General features: G+C 43.6%; 2 protein-coding genes across 5 annotated transcripts in view; one reads left to right on the top strand and one right to left on the bottom strand.

The window, feature by feature from the left end:
- Window positions 1–103: 103 nt before the first annotated feature.
- Window positions 104–16,266, bottom strand: part of mios (missing oocyte, meiosis regulator, homolog (Drosophila)) — a 17,835-nt gene continuing 1,672 nt past the window's right edge. For 3 of the 4 annotated variants that reach the window (XM_061777460.1, XM_061777461.1, XM_061777462.1), the window contains exons 2-13: window positions 16,091–16,194; window positions 14,446–15,604; window positions 13,336–13,825; window positions 11,791–11,889; window positions 10,730–10,984; window positions 7,124–7,293; window positions 6,374–6,439; window positions 6,116–6,274; window positions 4,790–4,942; window positions 3,885–4,089; window positions 3,663–3,792; window positions 104–3,547 (exon numbers count right to left, since the gene is read on the bottom strand). In XM_061777460.1, coding sequence (XP_061633444.1) covers window positions 3,457–3,547; window positions 3,663–3,792; window positions 3,885–4,089; window positions 4,790–4,942; window positions 6,116–6,274; window positions 6,374–6,439; window positions 7,124–7,293; window positions 10,730–10,984; window positions 11,791–11,889; window positions 13,336–13,825; window positions 14,446–15,264 — 2,637 coding nt within the window. In that variant the 5' untranslated portion in view covers window positions 15,265–15,604; window positions 16,091–16,194 and the 3' untranslated portion in view covers window positions 104–3,456. Of the gene's footprint in view, window positions 3,548–3,662; window positions 3,793–3,884; window positions 4,090–4,789; window positions 4,943–6,115; window positions 6,275–6,373; window positions 6,440–7,123; window positions 7,294–10,729; window positions 10,985–11,790; window positions 11,890–13,335; window positions 13,826–14,445; window positions 15,608–16,090; window positions 16,195–16,266 lie in introns of those variants that run through there. The other variant, XM_061777459.1, reaches the window with a different exon arrangement.
- col28a1b (collagen, type XXVIII, alpha 1b) overlaps window positions 15,661–16,266 on the top strand; it is a 20,678-nt gene continuing 20,072 nt past the window's right edge. The window contains exon 1 of the mRNA XM_061777453.1: window positions 15,661–15,799. The gene's annotated coding sequence lies outside the window, so the exon portion shown is untranslated. The remainder of the gene's footprint in view (window positions 15,800–16,266) is intronic.

Here is a 16,266-nt window from a genome sequence, read left to right as displayed (position 1 = left end):
CACCCTTTTCCAGAAAGAGAAGCAAAACATAATTCCTTAGCCTAATATAGTCTTTTTGTGATTAAATATGGTCTTCCAATGGCAAAATATCACATCTCACAACCAGTTTAAACATTTTTTATTATCCATTAATATACTTAAGTGGCAAATTATAGCCCTTTAAGGTTAAAAAAGGTTTTTAGGCTCAATATAGCCTATTCCCAAATAACCTCTGTTTTTGTGGCAAAAGGTAACAACAGGTCCATAGCCTTTTTGTGATCAAATCCAGTATGGTGTTCTAACGACAAAATATTCTATCTCACAACTAGCTGAAAACAAACAATGACCGTCTTACTAAAAAGTGTTTTTTTTTAACCATACTAGTGCCACCTACGACCTATCAAATATGACAAACGCTCAAACAAGCGTTACGGAAAGCTGCTTGATATCCCGCTTAAGGTCCATGTACTAGTTGGTCTATGTCCTCACAAGTAGAACAACTTTGGCATAGTAGGACAACAACATGATACCCATGAGGGAAAACTGCTACTAGTGACATTATAGAATTCTACTAGTGCTTCACCAGTAGTACCTGTACTAGTAGCGCAGATGACAACTAGTAGGGTTTTGCCTCACAAACTAACAGTTGTCCTAGTTGCGAGGACAAGGACTGTACTAGTACACGGATCAAATAGCTTTCCATAAAGCTGTAAAAGCATTTATTCGATGTTCTTGATATTCATTTTAAGGTCCATGTACTTGTACGCTCTTTGGCCTCACTAGTAATACAATTCAGTGCAGTCTTAGAACTACTAGGGCGCACTAGTAGAAGCGTTGCCAGTTAACTTGACAAAGTGACTGAGTTAATTGACTGATTACTCGGTTTTGAATGTAATCAAGGTAGATAAGTTACTTTATTAAGTTACATTCAGCAGCTGCAGACAACACTGCTTCAACATAAAAACGACAACCGGTTTTGCCAATACTTTATTGGACGTAAATATATATATATATATATGTAGCCTTCACCCTGATAAGGCAATTGATTGTGGGGAGCTGATTATTGGTCAACCACAGCCAATCTAAGAAGATGAGAAAATGGCTTCTCTCTACTGCTTCCCTTTCTTGTATCTATTATAGCCTTGATCTTTTTTGCAGTGATTTTATCTTGCTCTTTTTCTTTTAACTTCTGCTCATTCATTTTTTGGACCAGGAAAAATACAAATGTTCTTATTTAAATTCAATTACCGCAATTCAAATAACCACTATTTGTGGATGAAATGTAAGTATTCTAATTCATTTTTACTACATATATATATATAGCACTTACAGTAACATAACGAGTGTAGCTGTCACCTAGTTTATTGTGTGACAAAGCTCTTTAAAACAGCAAACAGCAGCAGAGGCTAATGTTAGCTGCTCCTCGGCACACACACACACCAAATCTTCATGAAACTTGAGGTCTGATTAAAACCATGGTATTTCATCAATCATTTAAAAAAAAACCTAGTTATCACGTGGCTGTCTAAGCTTCCTTTCACTCGTGTTTCTCCTTTTCTCTTGTGCCAGCTTTCTTTGTACCTCCATGTCTGTGTAGCTACGAATGAGACGCTTAGTTTTTAGTCGCGAGTCTTACCAAGTGGAATAAACCCATCCATCCATCCATTGTCTGAGCCGCTTCTCCTCACTAGGGTCGCGGGGGTGCCGGAGCCTATCCCAGCTATCTTCGGGCAGGAGGCGGGGTACACCCTGAACCGGTTGCCAGCCAATCGCAGGGCACAGAGAAACAAACAACCATTCGCACTCACATTCACACCTACGGGCAATTTAGAGTCTTCAATCAACCTACCACGCATGTTTTTGGGATGTGGGAGGAAAGCGGAGTGCCCGGAGAAAACCCACGCAGGCACGGGGAGAACATGCAAACTCCACACAGGCGGGGCCGGGGATTGAACCCCGGTCCTCAGAACTGTGAGGCAGACGCTCTAACAAGCCGTGGAATAAACCATTTTGAATGTTTGCAAGTTGGGTGCAGGTAGTCTGAGTCCTTATTAATGAACTTTCACAGAATTTGTATTATCTTCATATTTATGACAGTTTTTAAAACTGACACAGCTAATAAAATAGCAATTCCAATTTTCTCTCCACTTTGATGCCCAAGACAAGAGAAGAAAGCCAATACTGTGTATGGTTTTACGAAGGAAAATGACAACAACGGTAACACACAGTGACTTGGATAATAATTTTAACCTGATTACTGGCCAGGAAATATTAATGCATTAGATTACTAGCTACCAAAAAAAAAGTTTGTAATTAAACCTTACTAGTCAACTACTGTGCGGCACTAGTAACACTAGTAGGCCTAGCTAGCAGGCATGTGTCAAAGATGAGTACCCTAGTAGCAGCACCAAATGCCCACTAGTAGTTTTGCTTCACCGGTAACGTAGTTGCCTTGCCTGTAAATATTCTCATTCATCCAGGTCATTTCATTCTCAGGACATTGAATCGATCACAAACGGACTGGTCTGGTTGTCTTAGAAGACGTTTCGCCTCTCATTCCCGAGCAGGCTTCATCGGTTCATGTCGGAAAGCACGAGCCTGATAGAAACATATCAAATCAATGATCAAAAGGCTATCCATAGTTTACCAGTAAAGTTGAACTGTGGACTAGTTGGCCAAAAGTGGCACTAGTAGAGGAAAAAAAATTACTAGGAAGACAGTCATTGTGAGGACAAAGGGTGACCCTAAGATGGATAGCAAGGATATCGAATAAATGCTGAAACAGTTTTCTATAGATTACTAGTAAGGTTTTAATGTGTACTAGTATTGGGAAAATGTTACTAGTAAGAGTTGTTCTACTAGTGTGCACTAGTCGTTCTACTAGACCTCTGAATTGTCCAACTAGTGAGGACAAAGAGCGAACTAGTACACGGACCTTAAACTGGATATTAAGGATATCGAATAAAAGCTCAAACCGCTTGCCACAGTTTACTAGTACGAGGTCTAATTACATAGTAGTTGGCCAAAAGTGGCACATGTAGTGGTGGAAAAACATCACTAGTAAGATAGTCATTCTACTCGTTCGCTGAATTGTCCCACGAGTGAGGACAAAGAGTGATCTACTACATGGACCTTAAGATGGATATCCAGGATATTGAATAAGCAATCAAACAGCTTTTCTCAACTTCCTTGCATTCCATCCAAACAATGCTCTCATGAGGTATGACGACTTGAAGATCCTTTGATTAAATAGAATGTTGAAAAAAAAAAAAAATATATATATATATAATAATCCGTTTGGCACCTACGATGACATTTTTTCACTTCTTGACTGGAGCCTGACTCATCTTTGGCTTGTGAGACGCCATTTCATTCCACTTGCTTGTTGACTCTCCTGAGAGGTTGACCTTGCCAGCAATTTGACTAAGTTTCCCTTTTTAGTAGTGGATGTGCGGGTGCCGATGGGCCGGTTGTGTTTTAGCTGCTGTCCGAGGGCGCCAGGTTGCCCGTAGTGTCCAGCTGCATGCATTTACACGTGCACGCCGACACGGGGCACTCCGTGTGGTCCCTGCAACAGGTGAAGAGTGGCATAGTGGAAAAACACAGCAGCCCGGCGCTCCCCAAACGGTACGGTCCGTGGCCTGGTGGCCGGGGACCATTTCGATAGCGTATTGTCGACTTACCTGAACCAGCTCAGCATGTGTCCAGCGTGGCCGCCATGGCGACAGTTGTGACACCAGGTGAACCAGTTGTTGAACTGAGCCAGTTTATTCTCCCTTGTCAGGTCGACCTTGTCGTCAGACTTCCCTGTTCCTGCCAAAAAAAACAAACACACACACGCAACAGAGTCAACGACGACGACGTGGCTGTAACCGGCGCCGCTGAGGTTTCTCCGTGGTCGTCACCGGCGCAGCTGGACACGGGCGTCCCCATGTTCATGAGGCACAGGGCGCAGCGCGGCAGCGGCTTGCGGCACCCCGGGCAGCTGGTCACCTTGGACTTGGTGGGCGAGCCGCTCACGCCGTACTGGCTGAAGCCGCGGCCCTGGTGGGGCATGGCGGAGCAGCTGTACGAGATGGACTTGCCGCAGAAGTTGCAGCTAACGAACACCTGTGGAGGGGCATAAAGGTCGCCTTGGTAAGGTGAGAGGTGGAAATGCGGCGATGCGGGCCAGCTGGCGAGGGTTTTGCTCCAAGGGCAGATAAGGAGGGGATAATCAAGCAATAATCCCAACTGCTACATTACCGTGAATGGCGTATAGCGATGTTATGACGGGCAACAATGTGGTTTCCCATAAAAGCTATCATAGAAAAAAAACAATATACACATCAGATTAGAATATTACCAGACTAAAGTTGTTTTGTTAAAAAAAAAAAAATGATATCAGAACAACACTAATTTCTCTTGAAAAATTCGTTTTTTCAGGTAAAAGTCAGAATATTATAAAAATAAAGTGGATTTTAAAAATAATCCTAACCAAAAAAAGAACGATTTTTATCTTTTGAGAAAAAAATTATATCACAACAATAGATGTGATTTTTTTTTTCTTGAAAAAAAATCGTAATATTTTGATATTGAAGTCGAAAGCTAACAAGGGAAAAATATTTTAAGAAGTGAATTTAAAAATTCCTACAGATGTCATTGCACGAATTGTTACTGCCAGTTCAGACATGGCCTGTAGTCAATAAAGGTTTTATGATGGCTACAATTGGAGCCGCAACCTTATCTCGTACGGGAATTTTAGAATTAGAGCAACTTGGAGGTCAACCAGCGTCACAAAAAGGATGGTGTTCCACTTTGGAGCTTTTACCTGGGCCAGAGGTTTGGAGCTGGGGTCTAATTTGCCTCGATGGATGTCAAACTCTGCCCGCTTGTGCCAGAATCTCCACGCGTCCAGCAGGTTGCGGTAGTTCTCGATCCAACACTGAACTCTGGGGTCCTTCAGTACCTCACCTGGGGAACCCTGCAAAGACAACATTGTGCCATTAATGCAATATTGGTCAGAAAAAGGTCATTTTATGCTATGAAAATAAGGTAAAAAAACAAACAAACAAAGAAATGTTTACATTGAAAACATTATTTTGCCAGTAAAACACAATTTGTTCAGAAAAAGGCTACATGAGGGCAAAAAGCACAATGTTAAGGCTATATTTTGCCACTGTTAGTTTTTTCTTAAACAGTTGTGACATTTTGTCATTTAAACATTACATTTGGTCACAAAGAGGCTCAATTAGGTCATGACAACAATGTTTTGTCTCTAAAATATTATTTGTGTCAGGAAATGTTATATCAGGGCACAAAAAGCCTCATCTTTAACCTTAAAATTGTATATTTTGCCATCTAAACACTATATTTGGTCACAAAAAGGGAATATTAGACCACAGAAACATTGTATTTCGCCACAGACGTGAATATTTTGTCCTTATTCATGCATCCGTGACCTAAAAAAAAACAAAAAACAAAAAAAAAACAAGAAAAATCTCACAGGCCGACTCCACAGCAGTGTCCCAACACTTCTGCACCTGTAACACACACGGTGTACTTGAACAAAACGTTCTTTTTTTAACTTGTGCACCCATCCCACGGGTGGAATGTGTGTGTGTGCTTGTGTGACCTTCGTGCACTGACAACACATTCAAATACGTCATCGCCATTCAGACATGGAAATAATAAGCAGACATCTGTTTAAAATAGATGGCTCTCCTTGCACATATAACCTTAATTGCTCCATTTTTCCCCATTTCACTCGAGCAGTTTGGTAGCTGAAGTTAGCTCATCTCGGAAATTTGTCCTCACAACACAAAGCAAAAAGTGGACCAAGCAACTGCCTGTCAGTCAAAAAAAAGAAAAAAAAAAACGGGTAAATTGGGGCCCTCCGAAGACAAGGGACAACTTCACTTTCATAAAATGCAGTTGTTTTAGTCAAGATTATGCTAAAATATAGTTTACTCAACTATATTTAAGTTCCCAATTAAGAGCCAACCTTCAAGTTTGTAAATTCATGGTTAATTCACATAAATTCCAATTTTTAAAATGCCCGGAACTTTGCAGCCCGAATAGTACAACCGTAATTAACAGAAGTTCACTGTTAGTCTACTTTTCATTCATTTGAAGGTTTGTTTGAGTACTGTGGTACCTTGAGCATGCAGAAGCTAGCCGTCTGGACGTCTCCGGTCCGGTCCACGTAGCTCTCCATCAGGTCCACGCCATCCTTGGTCAGGCCCGTCAGCAGGATGCCCTCCAGGTTTCCGGCCTCCTTCATCTCGTGGGTCAGCTTGTCCACGTAGCGAGGAAGCTGCAACCCGCCCGAAAAAAATCCCCCCGAAAACACTTGAGAAATGGAATAAAAGCCGAGTGTAACAGCGATGTGAACTTTGGTGTTGCTGAATGTTACCTGAGCATCGTTGAGGAACATGGAGGCAAAGGCGACTCGGTCACGTACCGCGACGCTGCTTTCATACTGAAAGGGAAAACATCAAATCATTCATCAGTTTTACTTCCTGCCTGTGATACATGCGACAACAATGTCCCTTAATCTTAGTTATGTCCTGGCACGGCGGAAATGGCCAACAGCTACAAAAATATTATGGATGCTGCAGGATTTCTGTCAAGTACCTGCTGTGTCCTGCATGGCACAAATATCTCCCATTTTCATCACGTCTGGACTATTGGGTAAGGTGCAAAGACGGAAGAAATGTGTGGCAACTACTGGCTCCCGTATTCTTCATGTCTGGGCTATGGGGGTAGGATTTCAAGACACAAGAGCCCAACGGCAACACGAAAGGAGCCGCAGCAATTTCAGGAAAGTAGTTGCTGTGTCCTACATGCGACAACCAACTCCTGAAGAGCCTTTGCGCTTATGTTCAAGTCTCCTCGTTTAAAGTTTATCAGGAGCCCCGATAAACTTTTAAGCCATATGCGGTAAAGAAAAGTTCAGATTAGATGTTCTGCGGCGACGTAATCTGGTCTAAACCGATCGAGACAGCTAAACAAATTGAACAGCAGCTGGAGCAGAAACTTTCCGTTTGCCACCGACATTCATTTGAACTCTATGCACAAAAAAAATAACTGCACAAATTAAACGAAGACATTCCATTCCTACCAACTTACAATATAGTTATAAATGATTATTCGATTTGTATACCAGCACGCCGTCGTAGGCTCCGGCTTCGCTGGTGAGGAAAGCGAACATGACGCAGAGGTAGGGGTTGTTGAGCTGCAGCCTCAGCGAGCTGCACATCTCCCGCCACAGCGAGGCCTTCTCGTCCGTGTATCCCGAGAGCGCCATGGCCACCACGTTGAGATTCAGGTCACCTGAGATGGCGGAGGGAGATTACACCTGGAAAATGTCTCCTAAATGCTACTATTACTACTTACTACTCGGAACAACCAAAACTCATGATTTTCTCAGTTTAGCAATCAGACAAAATCTCAGACAAAGATGAGCTCGTCATCTTTGAATGACCCTCGGAAATGGACTTTAAAATGGACAAAATGGCAGTTTCTTTGTCTTTTTTGAGGCATGGCTTCTTGAGACTTTTCTGTGGATGTACTCCAGATAGATATGCTGACCAAATTGAATGTTTTTAAGTGAAACCAGCTTTGGAAGCTGAATTATCCCCCAAATGTTCCGCTTTGATATAGCGCCATAGTGAGAACACATTGACACGCTGTATGTTCTCCAGCTATGTAAGAATGGCGCATTTAGGAGCGACCGTTAACAGGTCTTATCTAACGAAGCAGGCCGCTGGCCGTGCTCAGGAAACACTCGTTAGCGCACGCAGCAGAAAAATATCTGACCTACATGGACAGAATGTTTGTGAGTCAAGAGCAGCGACAGCAAGCGCACATTTTTCATTAGAGCTTAGCGTGCGGCCGGGAGGCGTGTTGTTATGTTGCTACGTTTGACACATTCCTCGGCGCTTGATTTCATTGGATTTTGAACATTTAGGGTTATTTATGGCAGCGCATCCCCGAGCCAATCCACTTCACATTCCTGCATCGACATCAACATGGAGAGGACATGGTGGGGGGAAGAAAACAGATTTCCCAATTTCCTTTGAAAACAGCAGGATATTGCAATACAATTGCTTCACGTTCGCGCATCAAAAGTGCATGTATTTATAGGCACTGCTTTCAAATGCAGCCACAAAGACAGACAACTTATGGAACCAGTACTTACAGTCCCCTCCAAAAGTATTAGAACAGCAAGGTCAATTCCTTTGATTTGGATTTGGATTTATACTGCAGACATTTGGGTTTCCGATCAAAAGATGAATATGAGACAAAAGTTCCGAATTTCAGCTTTTATTTCATGGTATTTACATCTCGATGTATTAAACAACTCAGGATTGAGCACCTTTTGTCTGAAGCCACCCACTTTTCAAGTGAGCAAAAGTATTGGAACAGACCAAATTAACTCAAAATCCATCATCCATCCATTTTGTGAGCCGCTTCTCCTCACAAGGGTCGCGGGAGTGCCGGAGCCTATCCCAGCTATCATCGGGCAGCAGGCGGGGTACACCCTGAACTGGTTGCCAGCCAACCGCAGTTAACTTAAGATGAATAACATTTACTATTTGGTGGCATAACCCTTCCTTGCAATAACTGCATCAAGCCTGCGACCCATTGACTTCACCAGACAGTTGCATTTGAAATGCTTTTCCAGGCCTTTACTGCAGCCTCTTTCAGTTCTTGTTTGTTTCTGGGGGTTTCTCCCTTCAGTCTTCTCTTCAGGAGGTAAAATGCATGCTCTTTTGGGTTAAGGTCCAGTGACTGACTTGGCCAGTCGAAGACCCCCTGATGAAGTCCTTTGTTGTGTTGGCAGTGTGTTTTGGGTCATTGTTTTGTTGCATGGTGAAGCTTCTCCCGATTAGTTTGGATGCATTTTTCTGTAAATTGCCAGACAAAATGGTTTTGTAGACTTCATAATTCATTCTGCTGCTACCACCATGAGTTACACCATCAATACAGACTAGTGAGCCTGTTCCAGAAGCAGCCACGCAAAGCCCAAGCCATGACATTATCTTCCCCGTGCTTCACAGATGAGCTTGGCTGTTTTGGATCACAAGCAGATCATTTCTTTCTCCCCACTTTGGCCTTTCCATCACTTTGGTAGAGGTTATTCTTAGTCTCATCAGTCCATAAAACTTTGTTCCGAAACTTTGGTGGCTCATCTCTGTACTTCTTTGCAAAATCGAATCTGGCCTTCTGCTTCTTTTTGCCGATGAGTGGTATGGCCTGTATATTTCTTCTCTCAAACAAACAGTGGATTGTGCTACCTTCACCCCTGCCCTGTGGAGGTTGGCAGTGATGTCACTGACTGTTGTCTTTGGGGGTTTCTTCACAGCTCTCACAATGTTTCTGTCATCAACTGCTGTTGATACCCTTGGCCGACCTGTTAGATGTCTGATGCTCAGTACCCCAGTAACTTCTTTCTTTTACAGGACATTCCAAATTGTTGTATTGGCTATGCCCAATGTTTGTGCAATAGCTCTGATCGATTTTCCCTCTTCTCTCCGCTTCAAAATGGTTTGCTTTTCTCCCATAGACAGCTATCTGGTCTTCATGTTTGCTTAACAGCAAATGCAGTTTTTACAGGTGAAACCCAAAGCCAAAAACAAGCACTATTTAATGTTAAACATTAGATAATCTAAAAGGAAACACCTGAGCAAGTAGAAACACCCATCAGTCACGTGAGCAACTAGAAACATAATAATATTATATATATTTATTATGTAATATTTAGAGGAAATACAATCGTAATAATACATGAATTAAGACAGATTTTTATAGAAAAGTAGAAAAGTCACAATATTAAAGGGATAAAGTCCTAGGTTCTAGAGAAAATAAGTAATATGTTGGGAAAAAATTTTTTTGATGACGGACAGAGTCGTATTCTTTTTTTAAGCCAGGTCAGAATATCACAAGAATAAATGTATACTTTTGAGGGGGAAAAAAAGGTTAAAACAAAAATCTTATTTTTTCAAAGAAAATATTTTAATATCACAACAATAAAGGCACATTTTCTGTGATTAAAAGTTGTTTTTCTTTTTACAGGGGAAAGAAAGGTTCTTTATAATTCGCATCTACATATGCAAATGTTAACCATCGCGTTATTTCTGCACTGAATCGAACTGAGAAACGCATCGCTCCCACACTGTCTAGAATCCTATTGAATCCTTCCACCTGTAAAGATATATTTTTTTTCATCGAATCGCTACCTGTATATCTAGATACGTATCAAATTGCCCTCGTGCCAGAGATTCCCACCCCTTGTAATTAAGTAAGCCATTATCACCCCTCCTAAGCACAAGCGATCACAGCACTATCATGGCAGTATTAGACCATCACAGCAATGTTTAAAGGTCAGTTTAGGTCAACTTTAAAACTTTTCAAACAGTTTTACGCTTACTTACAAAAATTTGGGACTGTACTGGGTCTTTTTAGGCCACAAAAAAGTGCTTAAATTAACAAACAAATGACTTTCATGGATGACACCTCCCCCTATTAGTCAGTTAAATTGAGGTTCCCCTGTACAACAGGAATACATTCTTTTTTCTATGGGAATAAAGTTGAATTTTTCAGGAGATAAGTCAGAATAAAGTTCTACTTCTTTGAGCTGAGAAAATGTGTAATATTAAGAGAATAATAAGTAATATTATGCTATTTCCTCGGGTGGCAGACGTTAACATAAAGTAAATTGCACTTAGCTGAAAGCGTAAAGGCTAATGCATAAGGGCTTCCTCACCCTTCTCAGCCATGGCTCCCCTGTTGAGGATCTGTATGGCTCTGCGGATGTCCAAGTTGAAGAGCGCCACGGCTGCGGCTCGCTCCCACTCGCGCTCCACTTCCAGCGAGCGCAGGAAGGGCTCCACGTCCGCGTCAGACGCCCGGCCCATCCAGCCACAGAGGCGCAGCGCCAGGCCCCGCTCCTCGCTGTGGTAGCGGGTCGCCTCCGTCTGACGCTCCGAGCCGCTCCAGCACTTGCGGCTCTCTGTAGTGCCTGGTGGTGCCAAGAGACCCCATAATGATCGTCCGCAGTAAACCCGGGCCATCAATGGGGATACGTTCCAGACCTATCCGTGACTAGTGAAATGCTGCGATATAGAGAGCCCGTAACATCATTCTTCTCGAGTTGTACCACTCCTACATGCTTGAAACACATTTACGCTTGTTTTAAAGTATTCCTTAGCACTTGCTTTCACTCTCCCTCACACAGTTCACCAAATAAGATGCAAAGCGTGCTTGCTTCAATCTGTTTTTTGTGCCTCCCTGTTAAACTTTATTTTAAAACTGATACATTCAACAAATGAGTATTAAACATTGTATATTTCAACGGCATGTTGAAATGTTCAACCCAAGCATATAATTTCATGTAACGAAAGTCCGCTATCTTAATGCTAACATATAGGGGCTCACATACTAAGATCCCAAAAAGCGGGCACTAAATTGCGTGCTCACTCGTAACAGATTGTGTGTGATGTCGGTGGCCATGTTGCGCACGATCTCTTGAGAATGCGATCTGTATGTCTTTATGTTATGTCACGATTTTTCTTTGCGACATTTCAAAAAGGTTTACACGAGCGGAAATGTTCTTCTCGCCTCCTCAAAGTTTGACTGCGCATTCTGGCACTGTTTTGCATGAAAACTCACCCAGCGCAATTGGCCTCAGGCTTGATTAATCACGTCGCGAAGATAAATTCATCTATTTGCATATAGTTCTCCACAAAAGGCAAAATGACCGGCTATCTTACTGCTAACGTATCTCAAGGCACTACTGTACTCAGATTTAAATGGTCAGTTTCTTACCTGAGCTGGTCTTGACTATGTTCTTGATACCCGAGTAGACGACGGCCTGTTTGTTCCCCTGCAGCTTCAGCTCCGTGTCCTCAGCACACTGCTTCATATGTGAGCCTTACATAGGAATCATTATCTCATAGTGCAGTTTGGGTCTACCGCTACCACAACTTCAGACTGGACCACAGGAAGGAACTCACAAATTACGTACTAATGACGCTGATCAAAAATTCTAACTTGTTTTCCAAAAACGTACAATCCCATGAAAAAGTATTTGTCCGATTCTGATTTTCCGATTTTTTTTTTTTTTTTTTGCATAGTTTCCTCTGTTCAATGTTTAACACCATCAACAAATATGAATATCAATCAAAGATAAACCAACATAAAATGCAGTTTTTAAATGGAGATTTTATTTAAAGAAACAAAATTGGATGGATAAATGCATAGCTCTGGAAGAAATTAACACCACTGCAAAATGATTAGTTTCTCTGCTTTTGCTATTTATAGGTATATACATTAGAGTAAAATGGACACGTTTGTTTTATTCTATAACAATAATTGTACTTTTTATAACAAATGAGACCAAGCTAATTCCTTTTAAATGGATTCCCATTACAGTGACCTATATACTGTACAACTCAATTAAATAAAAAGAAATGTTTGGGGGAGGGGAAGTAAAAAATAAACAACTGAGACAATGTGGTTGCACAAGTGTGCGCAGCGTCTTGTAACTGGGGATTGGGTTGTGCTTGTGCAATAAAATGTGACTACAAAAATTCCAGGAAAAGCCTACCAGAACATCGGAACTTTATTTGGGATTAAATCAGAGGCACTTTGGATTCCATCCATCCATCCATTTTCTAAGCCGCTTCTCCTCACTAGGGTCACGGGGGTGCTGGAGCCTATCCCAGCTGTCATCGGGCAGGAGGCGGGGTACACCCTGAACTGGTTGCCAGCCAATCGCAGGGCACATAGGAACAAACAACCATTCGCACTCACAGTCATGCCTACGGGCAATTTAGAGTCTCCAATGAATGCATGTTTTTAGGATGTGGGAGGAAAGCGGAGTGCCCGGAGAAAACCCACGCAGGCACGGGGAGAACATGCAAACTCCACACAGGCGGGGACGGGGATTGAATCCGGGTCCTCAGAACTGTGAGGTTGACGCTCTAACCAGTCGACCACCGTGCCGCCCACTTTGGATTCAAAAGTCAAATATCCATGTTAAGTGAGAGAGCTGCCAGTGAATGAGTTTTAAACGGTGGCAGGTGTGTGCTAACTCCCATTAGCACTCTCGGTATGAATGCAATTGGTTCATTCCGAACAGCTACATCCCCAGTTACGACTGTTCACACTTGTGCAACAACCTTATCTCTGTTGTTTATTTTTACTGCCCCTCTTGCAAAGAGTTTTCAATTGAGTTATACAGGTTATATACTCCGTCACATTAATGGTGGAAAACGTTTCATCATGGGCTCATTATTTTATATCACAAAAAGCTGCCATTTTAACAGGGGTGGGTAGACCTTTTATATAACACAATACAAAAAAGGATATAGAAGAGGTCGAACCACAGAGACTTGAGCTGGGAATCGTTGCCCCCCGCCAGCAGGTGGTTCCTCCACACCTGGACGGTGTCGTGTCCGTACCTGGACAGAGCCCTCTGCCTCATCTTGGTGGCGATGTCCTTCTCCAAGAGCCCCTGGGCGCCGTCAGGGCCGTCCTCAGCGCATTCGTACAGGTGGCGTCCGCACGCCCACATGAGTGAAGTGGTGGAGCTCCACGCCAGCGAGATGCGCTCGAAGACGGTGAAGTCGGTCATGGCGCGGTTGGCGGCCGACACCACCACCATGCGGTTCTGCCTGGACGGGTGCCAGGCGAAGGTGCCGATCAGGCCGTCGCAAGGCTGCACGCTGCGCTCGATGATGGTGGGCTCCGTCTCGTCTCCGATGGGCGTGGGCGTGTGCTGCATGTCGTACAGACGGATGATGTTGCTGTCGCGCGTCAGGGTGGCCAGCAGGCCCGTCCGGGTTGGGCACCATGCTACCTGACAAGGTTCATCAAAACACCAATGTTAGGTTTTGTCAAATCTACAAAAGTTGAATCGAGGCAACCGGACTCGAAGCAACTGGGCCTTCTCTAAACAGATGGTTGAGGTTTACACCATCACTTGCCGTCTCCTCACAACTATGTCCTGACGTCTCTACCCAAAAGATTGTGTCCACTAAGGAGCCATTTTGCCACCAGGCAGGTGAATGACCGGATTCTTTATCGCTTATTTGTCTTTGTTTAGGAAAAATCTTTAGTGTGTCAAGAACACAATATTTTTTGACGTTTAAAAAAAAATCGTAGATTAGCTTCATTAAACAATCTAAAAAAAAAAATAATTCCCATACACTAGATTCAAAGGTACTGGATTGTTATTGATGTAAAACAAAAAGGGCAGACGTTAGGTTCACTGAAGACACAATTTCCTTTGACGTTCACAAAATTGCATGTTAAATTAGCTGAAGATCTGAATTATCTTCATGTTTGCCCAAACACTTACATTGGGATTGTTGACTTGAAATAAGAACTTGTCTTTGATGTTGACAAAAACAAGTCCGCTAAGTTTGTTGAAGCCTTCACGACGTTGCACCTTGGTTATTATTTACTTATTTTTCTTACCTTGGTTAGAGGCTTGGGCTGCTCTGTAAGGGTGAGCACGGGCTTCTCGAACTTCCTCAGGTCCCAGATGGCCACCTGGCCCTCAAAGAAGGAGGCAACGCGGTCAGGAAAGTGGGGGTCCACCGTGACCCCCTGGATGGCTTTGGTGTTGACGAAGGTCTTCTGGCTGGTGTTCCTCAGGTCAAAAATGGCCAGGTTGCGGTGCATGCCGGCCAAGAGGAGCTTCGGATCCCGGAGGAGCCAGCAGAGGGACAAACAAGCGTCGTTCTGACCCAGGTCGTACAGCGGCTTGGTCACCACAGAGCTCGGGTCCAAGTCGGAGGAGGAGAGGCGAATCTTCTCGGCGGAGACGCTGGCCTCTGGGGAGAACTTGCAACTGATGTCCCAGATGAGAACCGAGAAGTCGGCCCGGTGTTTATCCAAGCCGGCCGCCAGCAGGTTGCTGTCCACCGGGTTCCATGCCAGGGTGTTGCACTGGCGGGCGTGCTTGGGCACAAACTCTTTGCCCACCAGCTCCTTGCATGCCGAGTTGTGGCTCTGACCCAGGCTGGTGAGCACCACCCTGCCGTTGGCCTGGCCCACGGCGAGCAGGCACTCGGGCTCCTGCTTGGGGTACCAGGCCACGCACTTCATGTAGGGCGTGTCTGAGTTGATGGCCAGCAAAGTGGCGGCCGTCTCTCCGGAGAGGGGCAGGGTACCGGCCTTGAGCTCAGCGCCTCCCGCCGGACCGATGCGGTACAGGCCCAGTTCCGAGTCGCAGATGACGTAGCGGTCCGGGTGGTGGGGAGACCAGAGGATGTCCGGCTTGGAGCCACTCATGATTACCAGGAAGTAGAAGATCCTCGAGTGGATCCGCTTCACGCACTAAACCCCACCCGCACAAGTACGACAGAATTTATATACAGTGGCGCCTTGAGATTAAAGTGACCCGACTTAAGGGTTTTTCGAGATACTAGCCGACGTTCGGCTGATTTTTTTTTTTGCTTTGACTTTAAAGCAAAGACTGACTCAACTCACTTCCCAACAAGCAGCCGTTTGGCAGGTAGGATTAGAAAACAATAGCAGTTATGCACAACCAACTTCCGCATTGGGCAAAACAGAACGAAGCACTTCCTTCCAGTTCAGGTCACTGGCAGAGTCTCTCCGGAGAGTCAGGACACTGAGACAAAGCACCAGGAGAAATATTAAATGTCAACACTGTCTGTTGTTTTACACAAGATGTCCTCAAGAGCTTCCAAAGATGACAATATCCGATCTCCATCGCATTTGCAGGGCAACATCTAAAACTCCTGCCACGAAAATGGACAAAGGTTTTATGCTGGACGCTTAATCATATATATGTGAGACTACAAAGGTCTGTAATCTGTCTGTTTGCTAACGTTATCTTAGTGACTTTTATTTATAATAAAATGCAAGCTACTGTGACCTAGAAGTAGTAAATAGTGTGAATGTTGTATGTCTGTAGTTAGCCAACAATAAGAAGGTAATCTTAACTGGTAGCTATAAATATAAACCTCTAACGTTATAGTTGTACGAGCCAACTACAATCTTATCTCATCACAGCAGTTTGTAAACTGCATCATGTCATCACCCTGCACAGTTGTTATCATAGTTATCACTAACCACAGAAAGGAAGTCCGCCAACCTTATTTTCCGGTTTGGTCACGTGACGTTCCGCGTGAGGCCCGTTCTTCAAAAAAGAGACTTCAAGCTGTTTATTGTCACGACCAGGTGAAGTTTACTGGGAAACTAAACATACAACAAAGAGTGAATTACACCTTGCGCATTTAAAACAACCACATAGCCTCCGCTAGCTTAATA

Source organism: Phyllopteryx taeniolatus, chromosome 6 (genome assembly GCF_024500385.1).
Source record: "Phyllopteryx taeniolatus isolate TA_2022b chromosome 6, UOR_Ptae_1.2, whole genome shotgun sequence".
NCBI classification, from domain to species: Eukaryota; Metazoa; Chordata; class Actinopteri; order Syngnathiformes; family Syngnathidae; genus Phyllopteryx; species Phyllopteryx taeniolatus.
The sequence above is the reverse complement of the archived record's forward strand: the minus strand, read 5'-3'. Positions and strand labels throughout refer to the sequence as shown.